General features: G+C 40.1%; 1 protein-coding gene across 3 annotated transcripts; it reads right to left on the bottom strand.

Annotated features, from left to right (window-relative positions):
• Nucleotides 1-5,036: 5,036 nt before the first annotated feature.
• On the bottom strand, nt 5,037-20,608 carry OSGIN2 (oxidative stress induced growth inhibitor family member 2). Of its 3 annotated transcripts, XM_040586228.1 has the most exons (7): nt 20,091-20,204; nt 18,378-18,440; nt 16,782-16,936; nt 11,908-12,044; nt 10,093-10,284; nt 9,377-9,468; nt 5,037-7,661 (listed from the first exon to the last, which is right to left on the bottom strand). In XM_040586228.1, the coding sequence occupies exons 3-7, from the start codon at nt 16,846-16,848 to the stop codon at nt 6,614-6,616; spliced, it is 1,536 nt and encodes a 511-aa protein (XP_040442162.1). In that variant the 5' UTR covers nt 16,849-16,936; nt 18,378-18,440; nt 20,091-20,204; the 3' UTR covers nt 5,037-6,613. The 3 variants fall into 3 exon arrangements, with proteins under 3 accessions (XP_040442162.1, XP_040442161.1, XP_040442164.1); XM_040586227.1 differs by lacking the exon at nt 18,378-18,440 and having other exon boundaries at nt 20,091-20,608; XM_040586230.1 differs by lacking the exons at nt 18,378-18,440; nt 20,091-20,204 and adding an exon at nt 17,404-17,870.
• Between the last annotated feature and the right edge of the window lie 770 nt (nt 20,609-21,378).

Here is a 21,378-nt window from a genome sequence, read left to right as displayed (position 1 = left end):
AAAGAGGCTTTATTCCACATGTTTACCATCAACCATCCTAACTGAGACAATAGCTGAAGTCTCTGCTATAGACCTACCTCCCACCCCCCCCTCCCAGCTCTCCTCTTACCACGGGTGATTCCTCAGTCCTTATTTTCCTGCCTTTTCTCCTCTTCCCGCAACACTGCTCCTCTTGCTCTGTTCCATTTCTTGAATCTGTCCTCAAGTCACATTTGGCAGCATCTGGTGTTTGATTCACAAATTCCAGTTGCATTCTGGTATCTCCTTAGAACTTCAAGCTAAATGTGGCAAAACATCTTTACTGTTACACCTCTACTCTTCCTCTTACAATGCCTTTATAACCACCATCTCCCCATTCCAGGGAAATAGTTACGAAAATGCTAGACAAAATCAGATCTCCCTAACTGCAACTTTCCCAGCCACTTGCTTTAGCGCTCTGCCCATACTACGCTGCCCCAGCTTTGACCAGCACAATCTCTCTCCAGCAGTGGGTACAGCACCAGATCCAAGCAAATCAACACCTTCCTCTTTTTGAATACTACAGCTTTCTGAACACCTCTTCCTCCCTGTTTTTTTTCCTTTGACTTAAAAATTCCCCACTTTTCCAAACTAAAAAAATTAACTTCTAGGTGAAACTTTTAATATTTAGCCTCCAGTCCATCATCAGTTTTCACACACGAAGATAAAACAAGCTTAGCATGCAAACCTTAGGCGGGCTTATCATCTAATCAAAGCTGTGGTTTTGCTCACAAGTTGCTTGCAGCTCAGGAGACTGTATTTCAGCTGATAGCAGATGTTCTGTACATGTTTACATTGCTCATCTGAAAAAGGGGGTATGACCCAAGCATACTCCAGCAAAAGCAGCAAATGGAGGCATGACACATAGAAATTACATTTACATAGTATCTCCAAGGGTATCACGTGTGTGAACAAACACACAGGTAGATAAATACAAGCCTTTATCTTACTTAGAAGTAATTCCACCACCAGCATACCAATCCTAACAGAAACAGGCAAGATCAGAGTACTGACATTCCAAATTGTGCCAGGTAGATATAAAAGAGCAGGATCAGTTCTTAAACAGCAATAACTCCGAGTTCATGTAAATGCTGGTGCTAGAGTCCAAACTGATGAAAAAATGAACCATTCCCCTCTCTCCTCAGAGTGTCCCCTGGAACTCTGTCCAATCTCTTTGATTGCCTTGTCTTTAGCTTTATATTTGTGGAGAACTTTTTTTACTTACTACAGCTAGTTAAAAAAGAATTTAAATTGCCAGGATTCCATACTACTTTGTGACTATTTAGCAAACCTAGTCGTTAGCTTGCTTTATGCTGGTATGCGAGTCCACAGAGGGTGCCCAGGAATATGAATCTGAATTCTAGTTTACTGAAGCATCCACTGTAGGCTGATACTTGTGCATTGCTAGTGATCCCAGAATAAAGAGATGGAGGAGGAAAATGAAAATTAGATTAACTTAAGTCTCCAGAACAAGTTGTTTCAAAAAGGATAAGAGAGCTAACAATATGAAGGTTGGGTTTTTTTTCCTGGTTTTAAAGACTACTGATGACCTCTGCGTTTTGAGTTTGCTTGGTATGCCCTGTAAGTACAAAACTATCGTTAGAAAATCACCTAGCACATGGACAGATGTAATGTGAACGTAGGTTCAGGGTTTGCCTGAGCTGAAATGTTGTAGTGCCTGCAAAGACAAAATAATCTTTAAAACAGAGCTTATGTTCACTGTAATTACTAAATTACACTCTAAATGTTTTTTCCCCCATAATCCTTGTTCCTTACACCAATTTAATCCATGACCTCACAATTCCTTGTATAATCAAGCTTCAAAAATTAGTTAAACTGAAATAACTGAAGTATACATATTCCCTAAAATATGGTCTTTTTCAGAAGAAGAGCTGTTCATAATTCAATATCCTCGCTTCAAATTTGTACCCCTAATGTCACCAAAACCTTTCTTTCTCTGTCAAAGGATGTTTCAGTTTCCATTGTTTCTGGTAAATAGAATCAGGTATTACAGTTATTGCAAATAAAGCATGACTTTTCTTTCAAGTTGGGCAAGAGGAAAAGGGGGAAGTAAGCATCCAAAAAGCTCTCACATCACTTGAGGTACTATGCTCCCATCTTGCTCTTATCTCAAAAAATAATCAATGATGACGGAACACTGTTATTGTAAGGTTCTAAAATACTATCTAGAATTAAAATGTAACAGTATAAACCTTTTAGCATTTGTTGTTCTGTAACTTCTTCAAAATGAAATCATTACTATATGGATGATAATAAAATCAAATTATTAGCTGCCTTTAAGGCATACATGTGCTACCTCTTGCTGTTCAGACAAGTTTGGGAGCTAGCACAGTTACAGCACAGATTCTGCCATTACATGAAAATACGCGCTTGCTTTCTCAGAATTAGAAAACATGGTACCAGAACAACAGAGTCTCATCTCTTGGCACACCACCTTACTGACCCAGTACTACAGCTTCTGCAGCAAATACAATTGCTTCTACTTCCTATGTTGTGTGTTGCACTTCAGTGTAACTTCAGTTAAAAATATACAGCAACATTAGACTAAGGGCTCCAGCACAAAGCTCTGAAGTTACGGTTGGCAGATCTTGACACACGAGGGTGGGAGACCACCAGCCCATCAACGCTCCATAGGTTCACTTCAGCACCTTAAAGTTTGCAGTTCATATTGCTCACATTCATTTCTGCTTTCTTCCCGTCATTCCTCACAGGTGATCACTTGCTGTCAGTGAGGACTCACTAGAAGTTTGCAAATTTTACACCCTTTCTTTCTGAAGAAGTTGGCCTAAAAATGGCCTTTTCTTCCTTTCAACTGGACATGCCGGTCAGGCCTGCCTCCAAGTTTGGGTCTTTATTTCCTCCAGCTTTGAATAAGTACTCTGGATTTCTGGCTCTAGCCTTGTTTTCAGTTCTTGAGCTATGAGAGAAACAAGTTACTGACACCTACTTCTACAAATTTAGGTTTTTTTCATTATGCAACCATCCTTTATGAAATTAATCAGTTTAAAAAAGGGGACCTACAGTCACCAGGCCAGAAGGAAATACAGTATAACCCAATAATTTCCTAAGTGCCAAGGACTAGGGACATACAGCTGTAGGACATGCTCTGGTGTCCTTTACTCAATGTATAGGTACTGTTTCTGGGAGCTATATTCTTTCCACGCGTTCACTGACAAGCTCAGACACTGTTCTCTCCGGATTACTTGCAGAAACGATTTCTGCATTTACTCACCAGGGTGAAACTTAGCCTTACTCTTCTGTGGAAAACGTTTTAAGCAGAAATCAGTCATCTACTGGAACCTAAAAGAAAGGCAGTGCCGTTTCCTACCGCCCTGTTGGGTGCCTTCATTAATAAGCACCTATCGTTAGATCATCACATATGAGGCAGACTGTATGGGGAATTACTATGAAAAAATCTTACTCCCAGCCTAACAGCTCAATACTACTTAAATAATTGTAGCAGCATTTTATCTAGGAGACACATTCAGCATTAAGAACCAAACCCAAATGTAAGAGACATTTTCCCAGTAGCCTATTAGAAAATCTACAGTATAGGTTAACATACATTTACCAATTCTATAAACCCAAATTAAAGTCCTTTAGCTAAAAATTATATTCTTCCTGTCTGTATTTTAGTAATAAAGCTTAAGTAGTAAAGCATCCTTTTTAAATCCATGATGTTTAAAAGCTTATCTTTCTCTCTGAAAGGAAAGCTGAAAGAAGCAGTCAGGCTCCCTTCTGGGAACTGTATTATACCATACAGGAAGTTCAGATGTTTGTTGGGGTTTTTGTAATCTGAGCAACAAAGTATTTCCCCAAAAGACAACTATTTAGTGCCAACATCTGAGCCACAAGAAATGCAGTCAGTATGATATAATGCTTTAGGTAAAAACTATCCTAAGGCAAAGCTTAAATTTTTACATTTCTCATTCTCTGAAAAACACCACAGTGGAGAGAAACAGGAATTTCTCTCGAAGAAACCCAAAAGTAAGAAAGTCCAGCTACAACTTTAAACCTAGCAATTCCTAGAAGAAACAGGATTATTTTTTTAGTAAAGCTTTGATTGAAAAAAGTATTTTTATACTGGCTTAATAAACACGACTACCGAGAACTTCTCTGCCCAGCTAAGGGCTTCTCACATGCAATTTTTTAATCCAAAAATACAGGCAAGATAAAAGGAAAAAGAAAAAAAGGCAGTTAAACCCCAAGGTACTGTCATAGTACAGAAGTATCTTTTACTGCAGTAACAGGACAAAAATCTCTGCTACAAATTTTTCACTACAACACACACAGCTTTTAAGTAGCTGCAGCAGCTGAAGCTAGAGATTTGGCTGTTTGAAGCTTTTTTCCCCTTTTTCCAAAATAAGCGTAAGTAAATGGCCTCATTTGTTTTGATGGTATTATGAAAAAGTGGTAACATGCTATGATATGTTGTATTCAGACATTTATCTTGACACAAAACTCAAGGAATTTAATAACAGCACAGATGTATTCCCAATATATTAACTGCAATGAAGTTCTATAATCAAGTATTCAGCACTTACAAAACTGATTTTCAGTTAAAATTATCAGCTATCACAGGTTTAGGATAGATTTATATATAACACAGTTTCGGCCAAAGGCAGCAAATTATAGAATCTCAATTCAATTATGAATAAGCCTAGAATTTAGCATAATTAAAACCAGCTCAAATATCAGTATAAAAAGTATCTTAACTACTATTGACAATGCATTGTTAAATCCAACCATGGAGGCAATGTGGAAATTAATATAAATGTTGCTTCATTTGTGTTCATTTTTATGCTATTAAGTTGGCTCTAAACTAAAATTTATTATTAGTAGTAGCATCATTTCATAAATTACTTTGGACTTCCTTTGAAAATAGTCATTTCAGTCCTTGCATACTTTACCTTTTCAACTTGTATGTCCAAAGTCTGAGTAACTTACTCAGATGCATAAAGGGCTGCAGCAGCCACAGAACCCCATAATTCAGTAGGCACAGAAAAACAGGCATTTATTGCATATTGGTATCTACAACTTATGAAAGTTAGACAGCTGGGAAACCAGCAAGCACTAGCAGTTTCACAAAAGTCTAAGCCTAATTTCCTTTTTAAAATCTGTTCAAGTTATAATACGGAGATTTTAATCATGCAAATACAATACCTTAAACTAACATGAAATTCTTCAACACAAAAAGCCCTCAACAAAAAAATAAATAACATCTATTCCATCACATTGGACCTGAATTAAAATGTTTGGTAATAAATCAGTTAAAACCAAGCACTTTTTGTCTATTGAGAGTTCTGGAATATAAAGTAAGTTTTCGAACAAGCTGTTGCTTGCCTCACTACGGTGAAAAACCCGTGAGTGTGTTTAGGTAAACTAACTACTCTAAAACCCAGCAAATGAAATCTAGGTCTCACATTATGGAGCAGAAAGGTGAAACTTCAATTCAGAGGTAGGTACAAGTTAAGTCTTTGTCTTTCTTAACGAGCTTTAAGATTTATAGGAACTATGGCATGTTTGTTTTGGGTTTGGTTTGTTTGTTTTTTAGCTGGCTGTGAGATATAACCCTTTTTCAAGTTTCAGAAACTGCAGGCTAAAGTAGTTTTAGTGTTATGTGCTGCTCTAGAAAAAAAGAGAAATAACCAACACTTGCTCAAATGGGAGATGAGGATATCTATCGCCCACCTTCATCAGTCAAGTGATCCCATTCAGTCTTCCTGAGCTAGGAAGCAAAAAAACCCTTAATTTTTCTTATGTACTTAATTTTTCAGTAGTACACTAGATATTCATTATATTGACACTGTAATAAGAGCACTTACATCAGTACTTTATTGTTTATGTTAATGAGTATTCTCAGAAATGTACATATCACTGTAGGGGAACATCTCAAATCTTTCTGCACTCCCCCAACTATAGGCATAGAGTGAAAAAACATTAATGGATTGTGTCAAATCATGCGTTAAAGATTAAATGGGAATGCTTATTCTTTTATTCCAGTTACCAACTAGGATAATTTAAAATTGTAGAAGAAATCCTTCCTATAGTAAAAACCATTTTACTAAGTGCTCATTCCAAGTGTTACTGTATTACTATGGCAAATAAATAAAATTCTTCTTTCAAGCAGAAGGTTCCAAATTTGCTTTGGGACCAAGAATCACTTTGGACTATGCAAGCTTTCTGCTTTTAGAAGTTATTTTAATTTCATGGTAAGAATATTTTGTCACATTTGACACTAAAATGTAAAGCCACTCTGGTAGGCATTGCTTTTCCCACAGGAAGTCTGCTCTTTTAGCTGAGCAAGAGATGACAGGCAGGTCAATATAAGTTAGTCTCATTTTCTGTTTATCTGGAAGTAATGCCAGTTAAGTAGAGATCAGTTGTAATAGCAGATCAATTTTTTGTATTTTGAAAAGGTGAAGTATTGTAGTATCAGCATCCTTTACCAAGCAATACAAGCGCAGGTTACTTGTATACAACAGAAATGTGACTGCTATCAACTTTCACTGTCAGTGAGTGTTCTGTTAGACTACATCTGCAATTCTGTATGTGAAAGTTTCTAATGTCTCATTTATGGTACCCCATCACCTCCTCCATCCCCACTTTCAATCAACTCATGTTTCTTCTTTTGTCTTATTGCCAAGCATCGCGCAATGCCCAGTGCGCCTCCTTTTAAAAACCGTACAAAGTTGTCTCCCACCAGAGGACCTAAAGCAAAGAGGTTAGCTTCTTTAGTGCATTCGTAAGTGTATGGATCAATCTCTATAGGATTCCCCTTGCATGTGATGGGCTGGTTAGAGTGATGACCTATGCTATGTCCTTGGTCCTTTAGAAAGAAAAGATTTGGGTGAGAACCTATCAGAACTAAGGCTACAGAAAACTTCAAAATTTTCTTCAGTCCGGAGGCACTCTGAAGAACACACTTCATTTCAGGCTTGAAGGAAAGCACATTGTGTTCAGGGAAACTTGTGTAAGCAGAATGTAGACTGGAGTCCACCGTATGGGACTGAGTACACATCATATGATAGACCTTATGGTATTCTGGGTAAAGCTTTTTAGGTAATTGTTTGAAAATTAGACTTGTATCAGTAACTCTTCTACGAAACACATGGATTACTGGGATGTTGTTGTTGTAGGCACACAGTACTGCATCAGCTGCTGTAAGTCCAGCACCCACAATTAACACGGGGTCTGCCTTCCCACGTAACTTTCCTTTGCTGATAGCAGCTCCGAAGTCAGACATGGAATGAAGCACAAAAGGAAAGTCTTCTCCTTCAACTTGAAGTCGGCCAGGAGAATCAAAGGTTCCTGTGGCCAGAGCCACATTCTCAGCAAAGAGGCAGAAGGGCACATGAGAACCATCCGTTGCTCGCTGATAACCTCTCACTTCCCAATTTCTCTTAATCAGAGATTTCTGTCCATCTTCCATTTCCAAATGCTGTGTTGACATATTTTCATTTAGTTGACTTCTATCTTCATCATCCTTTCCTCGGTAAAGCCTGGATACTGATGTGATGTAAACATTGTCTCTGAAATTCTTTTGGAGGCCCATGACTTTAACATAGTGTTTATAATAACAAGCTATCTCCTCTGGCATTACTCGATCACTCTTTATATTTCTGAAACAAAATTAAATGGTTCTGGTTAATGTACAGAAATGTGAATATCATGTATGACATACTACATGGCAGTCAAATTTAAGATAACTGAATCTTTATTTGTTCTCTTGATTCCTGATATACAAGACAATCTGACAATTTTAATAGCTGTAAATCTTTACCATGCAAAGTGATAAGGTGATTAACAAGTATAACAAAACTCTGCAGTATCACAGTAGGTCTGTATGGAAGTGTTTTACAAAGCCAGTTTAGCATCACAACTGTCAACAATACAATACTGGCTAAACTTGTACTCCGTGAGAATACACTTGATTAGGGCATAAGTAACTAAATGTTACAGTAATTGTTAAGTGCTATTTTTTAAACCCTAGGTTCCATGTACTACTGGAGTCAAGTATTCTTTATTATACTCTGCAAAAGACCTCTCCCTTGGGTACAGGTAAGTTCAGGAAGTATCAAATCAAGTTGTTCCATATCACAGGAATGAACAATGCAAGTATGACACGCAACCTTAATACAACTATGTAAAGAGGATTATCATGTCCAAGTGTCCGATAAAAAATTTTTTGCACTGTAATCCTCACATTACATCTATGCTTTTCCAATGCTTATTGCATTCACATGTATGAAAAAGTAAGCTGAAAATGTAATTATTTTGAACAGGTGCATGAATTTGTGCTTCTTTAGAAGTAAGCTCTAGGAAGAAGGCAAAAGAAACAGTGAATATCGGGATTGCCACTGAATTATGCTTAAAAGCATATTTACAGGAAATCAAGCTACTTGTTATCACAGATTAACAAGTTAATAGCATATGTACTTCTAAATGTTCAAGTTGCTACTCTGAAAATCCTGTTGAGACATTTATTGAAGAGGATAATGCTACAGTGTGACACCTGTTGCAATGAAACTTCAGGAACTTATTTTACATGACTGTAAGTTTTCATTATCATCAATACTTTTAAATATGTTTGTTTAGTTGTAGTATAACAGGTCAACACTGCTGGTTTTAGTATTGTTGAAAACTATAATATAAACAAATTAGCTTCAGATAATAAGCAGCTTATGGGATTTCCGTTAATAAGGATGCAAGATTACTGTGGTTATCTAAGAAAGCAGTTAAAGAACAAAGGTACAGCTTCTTCACTACAAGTTTTGTCCTGAAATGAGTAACAGTCTGCCCTTAAAGACATATGCCCAAGTAATTCTTCTTTGCCCTGTGTGGTACAAGAACAACTTCCTTTAATTTTGCTAGAACAAAGTCAGGAAAATTAGAATTCTAGAAAAAGCTTATGTAGAGTGTTCCTAGGTTCATCTGATGACACAGACCTTTATGAACTAATTATATAACTGAAGTAAGAACAGTGAGCTTGTACAAGTCAGTAATTTTTTTCCTTTAAACTCTGATCAAAACTGCTCACGTAACAGTACTCCTTTGTGAAATGCTGCTAAAACACACCACTGCTTGTATGTATGCTTTTGATGCTCTTAAAGCAATTACTCTGGCTGACCACTGTCCATTTTTTTCCATCACAGTACATAAGCAGAATAATTTCCAGTGCCATCAGGCAATTTAACAAACAATACAAGAAGTCTCCCTTTGAACAATGAAGTTTGAGTGTTTTCCAGTTCTTAAAATAATGTTATCTGGATTCTTAGAGCAACTAAGTGACCCTACTACAATTATATATACAACCCTAATTATGCAATATCGTTACCTGCGTTTGTTAGCTGCCCACTCCTTAAAGGTGAGGCCAGGCAACTCCATCCAGTCTCCAAAACTGATTGTTAGCATAGAGCCTTCCATGGACTATGGAGAAAAAAAAAACCAAGATGCATGACCAGATACATTTAAAATGGATACATTAATGTAAGATACAGTGACATTTTTCTCATTGTACTCATTCAGAGCAATAAAATACCAGAACATAACAATACCAGGACATGACATGAAGCGTTGATGAACTGTGGTCATGTTACAGTTAGATACTGAGCAACTACATTATCTAATAAAGCAGAAGGTGAAGACAGAACAAGTGAAAGGGAAGTCAAAAGCAAGCTACTTAACATACAAAACAAGAAGAAAAAAAAGTGAAACCAACACCATATGGACACATTAAGATTTAAGATTTTGTACTGAAGTACCTGGAAACAATGCAGACGAGAAAAAAGTCATAGAAAATACTCTTCATTATAATTCATTAAATTTAAGCTAATAAAAAAACATATAAGACAACAGTAATGGTCACAAATCCCCAAATGAAGGACAATCTTTTCCTTATTTTCTCATTTCCCCAACATATCTGGGCTTTGGTAATTGAGCAGTTGCAACTGAAACTGCCATTACTATCTAAACCAGCCTTAGATGGTAAGAAAAACCCCAAACCATAAAATTATCAAGTTACCATAGAAGTGATAGGAAATTTTTACTTACATGCCAAGCCCCACCAGGTGGTCCTTTACCAAGCACTATATGGGGAATATAATTATGTTGTTCTAGCTTCCAGTGCAAAACAGGTGGGTAGTCATACCCAAAGTCAGCATCAGGATGAAGCAATGTATCAAAAAGCACTGCAACTGGGTTTGAAGAACGCCCTTCGAGGCCTTCAGACAGGTACTCCAGATCCTAAAATATGGAAAAAGTGGTATGTTCACACAACTTCTACTGTTCATCATGTTATTCTGATGTACAGAAGTTGAATTTCAACAGAAAACACAATTAGTTCAAGCTGCATTTTAAGCAGAGGTATTTAATGCAGAGATTCAATCAAAACACTTTTCAGAAAAAACTGCCATGATTCAGTTCTTCTATAGGTCTGAATAATACATTTCACTCATCCAAAAACTACATGTTAATCCCACAGTAATACTGGGGCAGGTTAGCATTTGAAATTCACTTTAGAAAAAGAAATATAGGGACAAATACTCAGAGATCAGAGCAACTTAGTGACACTTGCATTTATAGATAGGAGACTCCTTTTAACAAAGAATTACTAGTATCTCTAGGAGCCCCATTTTGATAAAGGAGAAAACTTTGTAACATGTTCACATTTCAGCATCTATTCATCAGCTGTGTTCTAAAAATTTTACAATGCAATAGCAAATATTTGAAGAGAGACTACAGTTTTGAAGAAAGAATTGGGGGGAAAAAAAGAACCAACACCACAAAAAAACCCAAAGTCAAACAACCCCTACTTCTCCACTACAAATACATATGCATGTTTGTATTTCAAATAAACTAGTCACACAGACAATACAGTTAGTGATAGCATTGTAAGTAGTCAATCAGTAGAATAGTGAGGTAATTAGAAACAATAACATGACAAACAAATGGACAAGGGGGGAGAAAAATAATGAAGAAGATTTAACTAATCAAATCAGAAAAAAATGGGATTATATGAGGGTAACAAATATAGCAGAAGGGCAATTGTGAGTACAAGACAAACAGTGAAGGATACATACTGTTGAGAAAAGAAAAATGGATTGTGTTTATAGAGGATATATGTCCCTAACGTTACTAAAAATGAAGTCTTTATGAGAATCGTACTTTTTAAGGAAGATTTTAACTTCAAGTATGTTAGCAGCATGTGTTCTTTGACAATAGTGCCTGAACATCCTAGGACACGAAAGCTGGAATTCCTGCATCAGCTACTGACTGACCAAGTGGTGCTTTAGATACTTCTGGCAAGTAGTAGGAACAATCCAAAGAGCAGATTGTAAAACCAAAACATACCATAAACAAAAAGCCCTCAAGAACCACAAAACCCACCACATGCCCCAGGATTGGATCTAGTGCTCATGAATTTATTCTATTTAAATTAACAGAGTAACAAAGTAACTTGTTAACACATTAGAAATACCCTTAGATGAGTAGGCTGGCTCTTCACAATACAATCTGCAGAACTGTTTTGGATAAGCAGCACTTAGAAAGTGTATTGCTTTTCATCTGAAGTGCCCTACATATATAATTTGTTACAAGCCACTGAAGAAGGTATATACTGCTCTTTATTTTACAGGTAGAAAAAAGAGAGGCCAAGAGATAAAGCTTGTTGTTTGAGACCACGCAGTTACTGAGCTTTACTGCGGTCTAATTCTCTATGGGGTGAGAATATTAAGCCTGTTCTTGTCTACGGCACTATTTATGTAAATTGCAAAAGCATTTTAAATAGGATTGTTAAAGAAAGCCTACTGTTTCATAATCCAGCTTGCAGCAGGAAAAGAGCTAGACAAGCTGGTAACCAAAGCTTACTTGATCAACAATGGAAAGATGTCGAGCTTCTTCTAATTTCGTATGTAGAATGGGGTTTGGGTGTATAGCTTCAGGAGATAAATATGGCCTGTATCCAGAGAGCAGGTAAGAAAGACAAATTCCCGAAGGTCCATTTCCTATTAAAGAAAGAAGTCACCGCTTTAGTAAAAATGCCAATAAAGTTTCTGTCGCTAAATAAGCAGCAGCAAAATCATATTAAAGTACTATAATGCGATACTATCCTGATTCCAAGCAGCTTATAAACTTCACAGTAAAATAAAGGCTGCCACAGGAACTTCCTCCAAATAAACTGAGCAAAATCTTTTCCAGATAACAAGAAAAGTACATATGACTGTTTAAATGATGAAAGAAAACGCATATAAAGGAGTTTCATAATTTAGTATGTCGAAATCACTATTCTTGTGTGAAAATGGTTCAATGGATAAGATCTGGTCTGCCTGTCAATCATAGTGATACCTGAATATTATTGCCACCTTACAACATTGCCTTCCTACTTACACTGGGTACTGTAAAAACACAGAACAGAAAGACAATCTAGAGCATATGCTCTTCAGGTCTTCCCATAAAATAAAAGGAAGTAAGAGACAAGCAGAAAGCTGGAGACTGCAAGTCAGATGAGAAGTTACAGACACACCACAACAGCAATGTAAAAGCTGAATGAAGACAGTTACAGTAGGTAAGTGGTGAAGTACAAGAAACTCGTAAGACCACATTCAATATTAAGCAACAATATAAATTCAAACATCTTTCTATATCCTTTTTGTAGCATTCAATTAATATATGTGTATTATTGCAATTTTTAAACTTTTCAAAATGTTATTGAAGGTGTGAAATGTGTGGGACCAAAACACTACCGTAATTATTTCTATTTATTTGACTAGTATTAAACAAAGTAGGGGACCATATCTATGACATGCAAATATGGAAGTAATATTCATGTTGCAAAGTCAGATAACAAAAGCTAGGGAAAGGTAAAGTCAGAAAAGTATAGGCTCTGGTACAGAATTTAAACATGTGACTATGCACTGTTATTTCTATAGCTCCTCGTGCTCATTAACTGAATGAAAAGCACAGTGTTCTCCTAATGAGGCACTATTCAGTATTTTGTCTTTGTTTTCTAACTAGAATGGCACACATGGTATTTACCACACACTATTCAAATTCTGGGGTAAAGACAAAGTTACTAATTTATTCATGTTTTATACAGCACTCATTGTTAGGATGTTAGCTCTTCCTACCATTTCAATTCTTGATCTGAAGAGTTCATCCATCATGTCCTGTTCCCCATCACCTCTGCACACGCTATTTCCATTACCTGTTAACAATCCCAGTTCTCCAATGCCCGTCCCTTCTCCATTTTTCTGATTTCCCAGTCCCTAAATCCCCCATCAGTTTGCTGAGACCCTGTTCATTCCCAGCCTTTTCATACATCAGATCTCTTTTTACTCCTCCACTAGACTACACTCATCACTCTGGTCCCCAATGGCAATATATCCCATACTTTATCCCAATGCTGCATGCATAGACCAGTCACTGCCATGGGCTCCAATAAAATCATGTAGGCTCACTACAGACGAGTTCTTCAAAGACCGAGACTACAAAGTTAATAGAAATCTTCAATAAGCATGTTTTCTCCAAAGGCCTAAAACCTGACTAAGTATGTGAGACTGCACAATGGCTCCTATCAAACAATCTTGTTTCTGCACCCAAATATGGAGCCAAAAATAGAGTGCCTGTATACTGTAAGAACCATAAAACACTGGAAAAGACTAAGCAAGCCGTGGATTTCTACCATTGGGATCTTCAAGACAGTTAAATCAAAAATCTTTAATAAAAGTTTTACGTATTGCTGATCCTGCCTATATTATCCCCCAAACCACTTTCATTCCTATTTTACCATTTACAAAAAAGACTATAAACAATCTTTCAGACAGTGAAAATGCTCTTCCTTACTCTCACACTGTTCTACCCTCCCACAAACATATCAGCATGAGATAGCTGGCTACGCTTCAGTCCAGGAAGTAAAGCTTAAAACAGATGCACACCCCTCCTGTCACCCACTTGCCACATGAGACGGATGTAAGAGAGAACCTTAGCAATACACGGAAACCATCCAGAACAAAATCGTATGAAGTTCTGAAAACACTCTAATCATACCTATAGTTCACAAACACTCCCATGACAGAGTCCATTCTTAACTATTTTTGGAATTACAACTTGGACATGGTAAAGAATTTTGTTTCTTTTTACAAGTGCATAGCTAGATTTTTTTTTCCTACCGGGGTCTAAAGGACGCTAGTCTACAATACAAAGAGAAAGAACTGTGCCATACCCAAGGATGCCGTGCTAAAGATTATTTATTCCTACTGGGTAAGACTAAAAAGAACCAAATGGATTGCTAAAGTTGCCAAAACAAAGGCTGGCAAGGGCCAAGGAAATTACTGAGGATGGGATTATGCTAAGGTGAATTACTGTCAGTAAACTCCCTGGCCACTCCCCTGGGCCCATCCAGAGGGCCCATCCAAACCCAGTTCCTATTCCTGGGGCAGACTGTGTCCAAGGGAAAGAAATTCCCTTGTGGATATGCTCTCAGAACACAAGATGAAGGTTCAGCTGCAATTAGACTTGCTATGATTTTTTCATGACATCCTGGGCTGGAGGGGGGGGGGGGGGGGGGGGCGCGCAGGGAACCCCAACAACTCTCTTTGAAATGAGAAATGTATACCTGAAGAGTTCGCTCTTTATTTACACACAATGCCTCCAATAAAGGCTCTGATTGCAACTGAGATTTTATTATAATACAGACTTTAGATATACAATCAATATACCCCAAAACCCCATGACCCTGTTCATTTAAGGAGCAGTTAACATTTCGTGTGACTAGCAGCAGAGGCTTCTCCCGATCAACAGTCAACTACAGTCCAATCATATTTACATTATGTGTCTACATGTAAAGCAAATAATCAACTACAAACATCACAACAGCCTTGTCATTCAGATGAAAATTTAAAATGTTACATTTACACAGTAACGATCAAAACTAGTGCAGAAGATGGAAGTGTTTAGTACAGAACATACTCTACACTTAAGAGCTCCAGCATGAAATTCTTCAGTCCCAACTCATTCAAATGGAATGTATTAATTTTTTCCCAATATCTTGAAGACAGGTACAGCACCAAAGTTACTTACTTACTACACAGTAGCTTAGCACCCTGCGCAGAACTGCAGTACAATATGCAGCACAAGCTTAGAATCAAATCTTAAATAGGACATTATAGAGGTAAAAAGGAGATGGTTAAAGGAAGTTAAAGAAAGGGAAATATAAGTTACTGCTCCATCACTAACTATTTACATATGTGCCATCTTTTTCTTTCTGATAATAAAATAGTGCAATGAGAAGATGGCAGCACTAGAAAGTACACAGAGATAATTAAAGCACTAGACGGTGTGTGTGCGTGTGTGTGTATATATACATGTATGTATATAGTGTGACAACTATTTTTGTATTCTTCTACATTATTAAATCATTCTAGATCCGTTTTAAGGCTCTTCAGAGAGCCAATGAATTAGTGATAAGAGGCTGCCAATAGAGAAGATCTGAAGTGTCTCAAACGTTATCTGTGAAAAATCATCTGGCTACTGTATTTGTTTTTCAAGAAGAAATAGTCAAGGCAGCTGCGTTTAGTGTCAGCACATACAAAGGCGCTCTAGACAAAGTAAGTATTGAGCACAGGTATTTGCATAATGCATATTTGTAAAACTAAACAGTGAAAACTGAGTCATTAACCATATGGCAAACCTACACTAAGGTTGACAAAATGCCAGAAAACTGTTGCTCTTCAACTATGATACAGAACTGAGCAAGTGATTCATGTCTGTCACATCCACATAAGTCTATTACATGAGCACTATTTTAAGCTATCATGAAGAGAGCTTTGCTAACAGGCACTGTACAAACACCAGTTTTTCAAAGTTGTGGAGACTTACTGTGAGCACGTTACACTGAAATATCATTCCCTGGAATCTCTGCTTGTTTGCAAGTACAGTTAAAGCTGTTGGTTTGCTGTAGTCTCAACAGCTTTGGACTATATTATTGAAAACCTTCTTTACTCCAGATCTTTTCTTTATCCCCTCATCAAGGTACGGTGGTAAGGAGCTGGTGACCAGCTGTTGCTGAAAAACCTTGGCCCAGTACAAATCCTCCTGGCACTCTCAATTAAGCTGCATACCTAAGGAGCTTGCTCCCTCTGCCATCCTGTCATTCAGCAAGATGTTACGAGTACAAGCCCTTAACTATTTAATTGAGATTACAATGTATTGTTTTAAATTGGTTGGATTGACTTGGATTCAGCTTGGAAAAGATGGGACAATATTCAGACGTTAGTGATGGGTGCAACAAAGAGAAAGGCAATCAAGGAGGGAGGTTAACATCTAACCAACATACAGCATAAATTTTAGGTTGTGCTTTTCACTGTCCCGTCTGACCCTACAAATTTCTACTCATGCCATCAACGACCTCCATGTTTCCTGAAGTAGACATATCATGTAAATCAAACCCAGTGGGATCAACACTAGAATCAAAACAGTTCTTCCATTAAGACACACATATCTGCTCTCAAATAATGCAGCTCATTTTGTCAAAGCACAATCTGAAATCAAATTACTCCAACAGCAAGTCCCTTAACATAATTTTATGGTACTTTTATTAATCATAACAACTGTATTAGTCTAATAAACATATTCACTGCAAGGATGCTAAGCATTTGTTATTTAATGATAAATGACTTCATGCAGCAGGTCTATAAAGGCAATGACAGTGACAGAGATTCTCAAAAATGTGGAAAAAAACTCACCTATTATTACTACAGGCAGAGTAAGGAGGGAATCTCCAGGCAGAACAGTTTCTTCAATTAAAGGCATTCTTTTAATCTTCCTCCCAAGACTGTCACCAAAATACTGGACAAAGGAATTCAAAAGCTGTCCTTCTGTTTCAGGGCTGCTGTAACTTCTAATTAAGGACAGATGGGAAAAAACTAAAATGAAACATTTCAACTGTCATCAGAACAGTCTCTTCAAAAATAAAGTTGTTTTTGATGCTTTACTTTAAGAGCTATGGAACTGGCAAAACCAAGACCAAAATAGATACGTTTCATCCAATCTACGAAATTTTACGCTTCAGCACAGCTTTTCTGACAGAAGATTTTTAAAAAGTCCACTTTCTCCTAGAAAGTCTACAGAAGCGTAACAAGAAGGCACAGATGGTTCTGCTGAGATGCAGATTTCTAATTTCAGTTTATACAAAGCCAAAAGTATAACCAACAAGCATTATTTTGATCCCACACACAGCAAAATCCATTCCTCATTATCCTTATCAGAAGAGGATACACACTGCCTAGTCAATTAACAACTCTAAGGCCAACCAAAGGCTGAAGGAATAGCTAAGCTACAAGAGCAGCGGTTCACATCCCTTCCTACCTGCTGAGCAGCACAGAGGACTTTGCCTCGACGAATTTCTGTTTGAGTAGAAGTAAGGCTGGTTAAAGCTGCCAGTGGTGTGAAGACAGAGAAAAGTGTGAGCCCTGTTAAGCCTTAGACACAGTGCATTTTACTACTGTTAAAAGAAAGCTTTTCATAAAAGGAATTGCCATGCAGTCAGGTCAGCCACTGTGCAGCAGACTGCTTCCACCCCCAGCTATTTTCCTAGATTTCTCAGTTCTTTCTCTGCAAGATCTACTTTGGTTGCTCTCGTTAACTCTTCCAAACAGGCTTCTAGACTACGAAGACTTGGTTTATATTGTTTGTTGTTTAATTATTCAGGAGCCCCTTCTGAAGCCTTTCCAGTTCATTGAAAAAGCATGCACTATCAGTTTAGCTAGAAAGGCAGGGGCAAATTAACAATACTCTGTTATTAGCAGTTATTTTACTGTCTTCAAAATAAAGGCAACTTTTTCATTAAAAATACCTCAATCAACTGATCTAAACTTTTTCTCCTTACAAACACAGTTTTAATTATTAACTGAATAAATGAAAGTACTCTTATTTATCTCCCAAGAATATCTTAAAAGCTATTTTATTATTTCAGGAATTATTTTCTACACTACAAATTTCTATTTTCTACTACTAAGGACCAAAAGCGTAAGACACTGATCAAATTCCCATGGCCTTCAACAAGCCACTTAAGCTACATGCTGCCTCAACTCCCCCAACACTGAAGGTTCTGCTACATATTTCAAAAGCCTCTCCTCAACGGGGGAAGTCTGAAATAAACTAGAGGCAGAGCTGTACAGTAGTAACAGCACCAGCACACTGTAATACATCTCTCTGACGGTTATTTCCTTGTTAAAAAGGGTGAGAAGCTATTCTAAGAGTGTTTTTATTTCAGAAAGAAAGTACTTGATACTTTATTCCCTACACTACAACAAACAAAAGGTTGCAAATTACGTGCTTACTGTTTGTTTACAGCTGCACATTAGCTCTTGGTGATCTTGGAGACAGGCAACAAATACCAGGAGCTAGATGAAGACAAGCAGAAGTCAGAGAAAGGGTATCTAATTATCATGCTGCTTTTTTCACTTCCTTTTAGACTGGCACAGGTAGACTATTATTTTCTAGCCTTTGCTCAAAGTGAATTAAGGCAATACTACACTATGCTTTGCAAAAGAGCCTTAAAGGGAGCACATATGTTTTAGCGTGGTTTTAATACACTTGCTGTGCAAGATGGGAGATAAAAAACAAAAGAAACATTTAAAAAACTCTTTTATGGGATATATGCGCACTGCTTTAGGCTACAAAAGAATCCGTAATGATAAAAACGGTTGGTTCTGTGCAGCTTAGATGGGTAGAATGTGATATCCTAACTGGTTTAGCATAGAATCTGGATGTGCATAGAAACACCCGCATGCAACAGAGTTTCTCAGCTATTGTGCACATGCAGCAGAGGAAGGACTGCTGTCAGGAGCATGTTCTTCCTTTGCAAGGACATCATGCCAGAGCTCAGTAAGATTTTAAGTCAGGGCCACCATCTTCCTAACCTCTGCACAACACTGAAAGCCACCAAGTACCAGAAGTTTTGATCTTGAAAAAAAAAAGTCATGTCAGACAGCTTTGCAGTGGCGGGGATTTGGTAAGAATACCTCTCGGGCTATAATCCTGCAGAGATGCAAGTGGGCACAAAGATGAGTCAGTTCCAAAGCGAGCGCTTACTTTACCTTCTGCTGGTCATACCAAATAACCTCGAGAATTACGTTCTGTCAAACACCTAAGTTTCAAACGTGCTTGAGTTTGTGGGCTGTTTTTTTCATTTTTTGCCCTTTTTAGTGCTTTTCAGTTCATTACTTTTTTTAATTCATGTGAAAAACCCATTAAGAGAAAAAACACTGCATACACATACACGTTCTTCTCCCTTTTGAAAAAGAAAGTAATTCTTTCATAACAACTGCCCTCATTTGCTGCAGGTTATTAAAATCAGAGCTGCCTTTTTCAGGTAGCCGTTTTGAAAGATCCTAGAATTCCCTACATAGTTCTAGAAAAAAAAAAAAAAAAAGCAAACTGACTGTAGTGGGTGGTTAACAGAAAACTCGTTATATAAAAGGAATTTAAATTTGGTCTCCATCTGACGCGTTGGGAAGCAAATTTAACACCGTGGGATTGTTGGTTGGCTGCTTGTTTGTTTTTGGTTTTTTTGGGTTTTTTTTGTGGTTTGTTTTTTTGTTTGGTTGATTGTTTTTTTTAAGTAACGCAGAAAAGCGATGCCCATCAGGGCCGGGACCCCCGACGGCGCAGCGCTCCGCACGCAGAAGCGCACCCGAGCATCAGCGGGCGCCGGTCCTCTCCCAGCGCGGCCCCGGCGCTGCCCAAGGTCACTGCGCGCCTGCCCGCCGCGCCACCGCCACCGCCAGCCCCTGCCCACCGGCCCCGCGCTCCGCCCGCCAGCGCCGCTGCGGCCGAGGGGCGTGCGGCACCGGGCAGCCCCGCCGCCACGCAGCAGCCTCGCGGAGGCCGCAGTACCGGGGCGGCGGCCGCGCTCCCCGCCCGCCGGTGTCGCCGTCTCCCTCCCCAGCACCGCCCCCGAGCCCCCCAACCCGGTCCCTCGGCTGCCGCGGCGGGGAGGGGGCAGCAGGCAGCCGCCTCGACCCACCGGCCGCTCGCCCCCGCCGCCTCACCTGAAGTGACCGGCCAAGGAGCAGCGGCAGCACCACACGGGCATGGGGAACGCCGGCGGGCCCGGGGCGCCGGCGGGGCCCAGCGATGAGGCTGCGGGGGGACGCCGCACCGCGGCTCCCGCTCCTCCTCCTGCCGCCGCCGCCACACTGGGGCCCGCGCGGCGCCGTCCCTCCTCCCCGCTCACATGCGGCAGCGGGTCACACGCGGGAGGAGGAGCCGCCGCCAACACCGGGAGGGCGGGAGGAACGGGCGGCGTGAGGCGGGGAGGGCACCGCGCCGCTTCCCCCTCCCAGCCCCGCCGCGGCCCCGTGCGCCGGGGGTAGCCAGCGGCGCGCCCGCTCCCCGCGGGAGTATGCGGGATGCGCCGCCTCCCCCCGGGGAAGGCGGGAAGGGCAGCCCCGGCTTGGCACCGGCGCGGGGGAAGGGTGAGCGGGAGGGCGGCACCGCGGCAGGGAGACCCCTCCTCGGGCCGGGGACGAGGGCGGCGGCAGGAGGGCCTCGGCGCACCGCCTCCCCGGAGAACGGCGAGGGCCGCTTCCCGCCGCCGCCGTGTCGCCGCCCGCCCCCCTCCGAGGCGGGGCCTCCACACGCAGGCCGCGCCGCCTTCCCGCCGCCGGCCGGGGCACACCTGCGGCTTGGCCGCGGGCGGTGGCGCGGGGAGCGGGGGCTTCGCTTCCTGAGGTGACTTTTGCCGCAGGTTGCGGTGCTGCTGGCAATGGCGGTTGTCACCCAGGCTGCCGCCCGGCCCGGAGTTCCCTGCCCTGCCCTCTTAGGGTTCACGTGCAAAATGCGCTTGAGGAAATTAACAGAAATCAAAGCAGTTCAAAAAATTTCGAGGCACCGTTTGACTCGTAGCTATCTGTTTGGGAACAATATTAATACGTGTTCTGTTAGCTACTCGAAATGGGGTCTTACGATAGGTAAATAGTTTGCAGGTGTGCTTATTTGAGAGAAACCGTTTCTTAACCTGGCCTTCCCCAGTCGGGGAGCGGCTCGGAGGGGCAGGACCCCTGCAGGTCCCCTGGCCCAACCGCCTGCTCAAGCAAGGCAGCCCAGAGCAGGCTGCCCAGCTGTCCAGGAGCGGGCCTGTTGGTGTTGGAAATGTATCTCCAAAAGTGGAGACTTCATGACCTCCCTGAGCAACCTGCTCGGGTGTTTTGACCACCCTCCCAATGAAAACGTCTTTCCTTACATACAAGTAGAATGTCCTCCATTTCATTTTGTGCCCATTGCCTGTCATTCTGTCCCAGGGAACCACCGAGAAGAGCCTGGCTGCGTCTTCATCAT

This window comes from Falco naumanni, chromosome 3 (genome assembly GCF_017639655.2).
Source record: "Falco naumanni isolate bFalNau1 chromosome 3, bFalNau1.pat, whole genome shotgun sequence".
NCBI classification, from domain to species: Eukaryota; Metazoa; Chordata; class Aves; order Falconiformes; family Falconidae; genus Falco; species Falco naumanni.
The sequence above is the reverse complement of the archived record's forward strand: the minus strand, read 5'-3'. Positions and strand labels throughout refer to the sequence as shown.